General features: G+C 42.5%; 1 protein-coding gene across 2 annotated transcripts in view; it reads left to right on the top strand.

Annotated features, from left to right (window-relative positions):
• The first annotated feature begins 274 nt into the window (after positions 1–274).
• The window catches only part of C5H4orf51 (chromosome 5 C4orf51 homolog), a 32,820-nt gene continuing 27,094 nt past the window's right edge, over positions 275–6,000 (top strand). For both annotated transcript variants that reach the window (XM_059264294.1, XM_059264295.1), the window contains exon 1: positions 275–638. In XM_059264294.1, the coding sequence (XP_059120277.1) occupies positions 406–638 (233 nt within the window). In that variant the 5' untranslated portion in view covers positions 275–405. The remainder of the gene's footprint in view (positions 639–6,000) is intronic.

Below are 6,000 nucleotides of genomic sequence, written 5' to 3'. Positions count from 1 at the left end.
GAGGTTAGGTCCTTGGGGACTGTTCTTTCATCTTCAGCTCCTATCTCCTAAGCCATCATCTTTCAGATTTACATTATTTGTGATAGTATCAATAGGCAAGTAATTTTGCCTAGTGCTTTCTTGCCATAATTATGAAGCAGTATTTTTTCTTAGCTCAACAGCTACAAGTTGGATAACTTACAAATGAGTGAAAATCCATGTGTTTGGAATGGAGGTAGCATGTGTGGAATTTTGTGACCTGTTGCCTGGTAACTGTACCTAAGACTGTTAAGCTTCTCTCTGTGAGCTGTCAGATTTCAGAAGCTTGGGCGCCCAGTCGATAGCTTCTTACTACTAGAAGGAGATGAGCGCTTCACTATGCCCAGGGCTTGAAAAGCTGCAACTCGTAGCAGCCCTCTCCTAGCCATGTCCCACTTCTTCTACCTGGCTCCAGAAATCCTGCTCCCCTTCAGCCCTCTCACTTCTAAAGAGTTCGAGCTGATCAGACGCAAGGCCCGAGAACTGTGGCAGGAGGAGACGCAGTGGACCGCTTCTTCGGTGACAACCTACTCAGGCAGTTACCGGCAAAAGCAACTGGATGAAGCCACCTGCAACCGACTGGCCCAAAGACCGGGCCAGCAGCAGTTTGAGTACAAACGGTAAGGTCCCTTTGTAATGGGAGCCAGGATATGTCGCTATCAAGAGACAGGTGCCATTAGAAAGGGGTGTTGGTGAGCTGGGGAGACTTCAAAGATGTTAACCGTCTGCTTCCTGTGTTCATGGCACTAACCAGGATGGCTCCAATCCAAAATGGTATATAACGGCTTATTACTGGAAGATATGAATATGAGAGTTTGACTAACGTAGATGTTTTTATTTTGCGAACTTGTCTATTATTACATTTATTGTGTGTGTATATGTGTGTGGTCACGTGGGAAGGTCAGAGGACAACTCCCAGGGTCAGTTCTCTCCTTCGATCTGGTGAGTGTCTGAATCAAACTCTGGTTATTGGGCTTGTGATCCTTGGAGCCATCTTGCTGCCCCTCCCCCTCCTTTAGACCGGGTCTCTTGTATCCCAGACTCCCTCAAACTCACTCTGTTGCCCAGAGCAACCGTAAACTCAGGATCCTCCACCTCTTTAGTACAGGAAACACAGGCATGAGCCAGCACACCCAGATTACATGTGTGGTACTGGGCGTCAAACCCTAGACCTAACAACTGGACTGACATCCTTAGGCCTGAAATGTGGCTTCTGAGAATTTCTTTTGTTTCCTGTAGTCCTTCCTCTTGCAGAAAGGCGAGCAAACCCACCAAGGATGTACACCAGGGCTTATGGGTGCCGCAAGGGCTGAGACCCAAAGGTTTTCCAAGGGCTTATTGGGAACCCAGGCCCTGTGGTAGACCCACTGTCAAAAATTAATTCCAATTCAATTCCGCAACGACAGATACGAGCACTCGACTCAGGGAAAGGAGGTCTCATCCGCAGGTCCTGAAGAAGAGGGCTCGGCACAGTGAGGGCTAAGGCAAGCTTCCCCACGGTGGGAACAGGAAAAACACGCCATTCCGAGGAAAGCATGTGCCCCTGGGCAAAGACGCCTGAAAACGCTGCATGCCAGAAGCCTTTAGGTAGCTCAGTGCACATGAGCAGAAGTCTGGACTCCGGAAAACTCCAGGGCTAACTATGAAATCTGTTCCTTTTGGTGTTATTTAGCAAATATCCAAATTCTGGAAACTTCTTTGAAAATACCTTGGATTATTGGCTCCAATTCCTGATGTAGTATTTAAATAACCCATGTATGGCTCTACTAAATGGCAGTTATGGGGCTGGAGAGATGGTTTAGCTCTTAGGAGCACTGGCTGCTCTTGCAGAGAACCAGAGTTCAGTTCCCAGAATATGCATGTTGGGTAACTTAGAAGTACCTGTAACTCCAGCTTTAGGAGAGATGATGCCTTCTGGCCTTGCATGTGGCTTCTCTCTCTTTCTCTGTCTCTCTTTCAATAAAATCTTAAACAAATATATTAGTTACCTCGCCTTCCAGAGCCGTCCAACTCATGAAAATCACGTGCGTTATCCCGCTTTCCCCAGCACTCTTTATAACAGCTCTCAAGCCTGCCGCCGTCTCAGGCAGCTTTGGCGGTTCCTCTGCTAAGTCTGAGGCTGCTGGGGAGTCCCTTGGACAGGGACGGGATCTTTAAATGTTACTGAGATCTGCTCTAAAAACACATGGATCCAAATAGACCCATGCAACAAACTTGTTATTGTTTAATATGTTTAATAGACCTTAAAATGTGGCGAAAATGCACATAACTTTGAATTTGTTTCTCATTGTGTGATTCATCCCAGTCAGGAAGCCCAGAACATTGAAAACCACAAAAGGGCACATGCTTATGACATTTATCTGGGTGTTTTTGGAATCTCAGATACTTCAATATATCCATTGCACAACTACTGTCCTGTTAGAGGCTAAAATGCAAAAATGAGAGCGAGGGGCAAGTTGAGCTTGATTGCAAAGTACTGACGGCATGCTATATTGGTTTTGTTTTTAATCTTTCTCTTTACTAATTTTAGTCCAGAGGAGAAATGTCTTCTAAAGTTCCAAGCAAAAGCTGTTTAATTAAAAATTTTGTGAAACTGTAGTGTGTGGTGATATTGTGTTCCCCAAAATATTATGCACCCTAATAAACTTATCTGGGGTCAGACAACAGAACAGCCACTAGATATAGAGGCCAGAAAATGGTGGCACTCACACCTTTAATCCTAGCGTTCCAGAGGCAGAGATCCGCCTGGATCTCTGTAAGTTCAAGGCCACACTGGAAACAGCCAGGCATGGTAACAAGAGCCTTTAATCCCAGGAAGTGATAGCAGATAGCAGAAAGGTAAATAAGGCTTGAAAACCAGGAACTAGAGGCTAGTTAAGCTTTTAGGCTTTTGAGCAACAGTTCAGCTGAGATCTATTTGAATGAGGACTCAGAGGCTGAGGAATTAGCAAGGTGAGGTAGCTGTGGCTTATTTTGCTTCTCTGATCTTCCAGCATTCACCCCAATACCTGGCTCCAGGTTTGTTTTTATTAATAAGACTTTCTAAGATTCGTACTACATCTGGCGCCCAACATTCATGGTACGAATTCATGAAAAAGCTGCTTGCCTGTGGCCTTGTGGGCCCCAGCTCAGGCCTGAGCTACACTTGGCCAGTTGTGGTGGTGCACGCCGGTAGGATTTACTTAAGGAGGCAGAGGCAGGAGGATCCCGAGTTTGAGGCCAGCCTAGGAGGCTTGCTCAGGAGAAGCTTTGGCCGGGCTGAGCCAGAAACAGTGGTGGGACCATGGTGTCAGAGACTGCTGCTCCTAGTTGCTGGCTCCTTCTCATCGTGTTGGTGACTGCGGTGATGCTGCTACCTGGGACAAAAGGTTTACTGCTTCTTGTTCAGAGAAGAATTGCCAGGACCATCATGTTACAAGAAAGCATCAGTAAAGGTCAGTTTGGAAAAGTTTGGCAATACAAATGGTGGGGAGAAATTGCTGTGAAGATTTTCTGTTCTAGGGAAGAACATTCATGGTTCCAAGAGACAGACATTTATCAGACTGTGATTACTCCAAACCACAGAGGAGGCACACACACACACACACACACACACACACACACACACACACACACACACAAAAAGTCTGCAGGGAACCATGACCATGACTAATAGCAACTTTGAAACCTTCAAAAGGATGATGGGACTCTACAACGATGATTCTGCATGGACTATGATAAAGCCATTAAGCTGATTAACACCACGGAAAGATCGACTTTGAATTACAAACTACTCAGGACAATTTTGAGATGGCTAGCTGAGATGATCCATCCTGACAGACTACTTGAACAAGGACTGAAAACAAACCCTGCACTTTCTCATTATGCAGCAACTGGAAAAATGATACAGGACTTGACAGTTAACCCAAAAAATTTCTTTTCAAGATTCCCTAAAGATGCCTTCACCCCCCAGAAAGCAGGAAGTCATTTTAAGAAAACGATGCCCACATTCCCAAGATGTGGGATGGGAGGTTTTTGGTTGTTTAATGAGTTACAGATATTGTCATTGTTTATGATGGTTGGTTATAAGTTGTTAATTGCTAATGGTCAGGGAAAACGCTGAACAAGGAGATTAGATTCAGAGTTTTTGTTTAAAAAAAAAGAAAGAAAGAAGAGAATATAGATATGAGGTAGATCACTGAATCTATTCTGAGAAAAAAGATAAAGGAATAATAGAATAAATGGATAGATCATTGAATTTACTCTAAAAAGAAAAAGAGGAAGATATAAAAATGACAAAAGGTAGATTATTGAATCTATTATGAAAAGAAAAAAGAGAATATGATATGATAAGATAAAAAGGTCAATTTTTGAATCTACTTTTAAAAAGGAACTACTTGTTTTAAATAGGATAAGTAATGACAATTTTTTTCTGAATTTGTCAAATGTTAATGGACTAGACATTGTTATATATTAATGGAATTTTTCATCTGAATCTGTCAATTGTTAATGGACTAGACATCGTTAATGTAATTCTTGACTATATATATTGTATATACTTTTTGGATACAGTTCTTCTTGTATTAGTTATAAGCTTTTTTAAATTTTAGACAAAAAAAGACAGCAGAAAGTTGTAATAAAATATTCCATAGAAGAAAGAAATCCAACTGGTTTTTTACAAAAGTTTTTTTGTGGTGATACTGTGTTCCTCAAAATATTGTGCACCCTAATAAACTTATCTAGAGTCAGAGAACAGAACAGCCACTAGATACAGAGGCCAGAAAATGGTGGCACACACACCTTTAATCGTAGCATTCCAGAGGCAGAGATCCACTGGGATCTCTGAGTTCAAGGCCACACTGGAAATAGCCAGGCATGGTGACTCACACCTTTAATCCCAGGAACTGATGGCAGAAAGCAGAAAGGTATATAAGGCTTGAAAACCAGGAACTAGAGCTGGTTAAGCTTTTAGGCTTTTGAGCAATGAACAGTTCAGCTGAGATCCATTTGGGTGAGGACACAAAGGCTTCCTGTCTGATGAAACAGGACCAGCTGAGAAATTGGCAAGGTGAGGTGGCTGTGGCTTGTTCTTTTTCTCTGATCTTCCAGCATTCACCCCAATACCTGGCTCTAGGTTTGTTTTTATTAATAAGACTTTCTAAGATTCGTGCTACAGTAGGGAGACATTTTTTATGATACTAAAAGGTCTTCCATGTAAAGACTGTACAAATGCAGGTGCACAGCATGGGCACAGGGACTGTTTATGGTGCAGCGAGGGCATCTGGATAAAAATGGAAATGGTCATTTAAAATGTGATAAGCCAGGGAAATTCTGCACTAGAACACAATACTTTGCATTCGCATCATTTATCCTGTGTTTGCAATAATATCCTGAACCACACCATTTGTTCTTAGTTAGCCTTAACTGTCAACTTGCCACAGTTTTCTGTCATCTGGCAGGAAAGTCTCAATGGAGGAAATAGCAGGGTCAGATTGTGGGCATGTGTGTGAGGAACTGTCTTATCAGCTGATATGAGGTACCAGGCTGTGAAAATCTGTGGATGAGTCTTAGATCCATATTTCTAAGTAAAGATGTAGGAAGTTACACATTGTATATTGCAAACACGCAACTCCCAAAAAGCAAATGTACACACTATACAGATCACTGTTTCCAGAGGATGGGCAAGCGTTAAACAGATGAAGCATGTTGATGTTTCAGGTCTGTGGAGTTCTTCTGTGTGATGCCATACTGGTGAACACAAGACATTAAATGTTTATCAAAACATACAGCACTTCATAGCATAAAGAGTGAACTTTATGCAGATTCAGAAAACATTCAGGGGTTTGAGAAGCTAAAAATAGGATAAAGAAACTGAAAAATACAGATCTATTACGGATCTGTGAGATGAGCTCACTGACATGTGATTAAAGGCTGAGGTCAGTTGGAGGGGGTTAAGATTAAGGAGCTGTGCATAAGCAGGTTTTATGACTGGCAAAGTTGTTT

Source organism: Peromyscus eremicus, chromosome 5 (assembly GCF_949786415.1).
Source record: "Peromyscus eremicus chromosome 5, PerEre_H2_v1, whole genome shotgun sequence".
Taxonomy (NCBI): domain Eukaryota; kingdom Metazoa; phylum Chordata; class Mammalia; order Rodentia; family Cricetidae; genus Peromyscus; species Peromyscus eremicus.
This window is presented reverse-complemented; position numbering and strand designations above follow the sequence as displayed.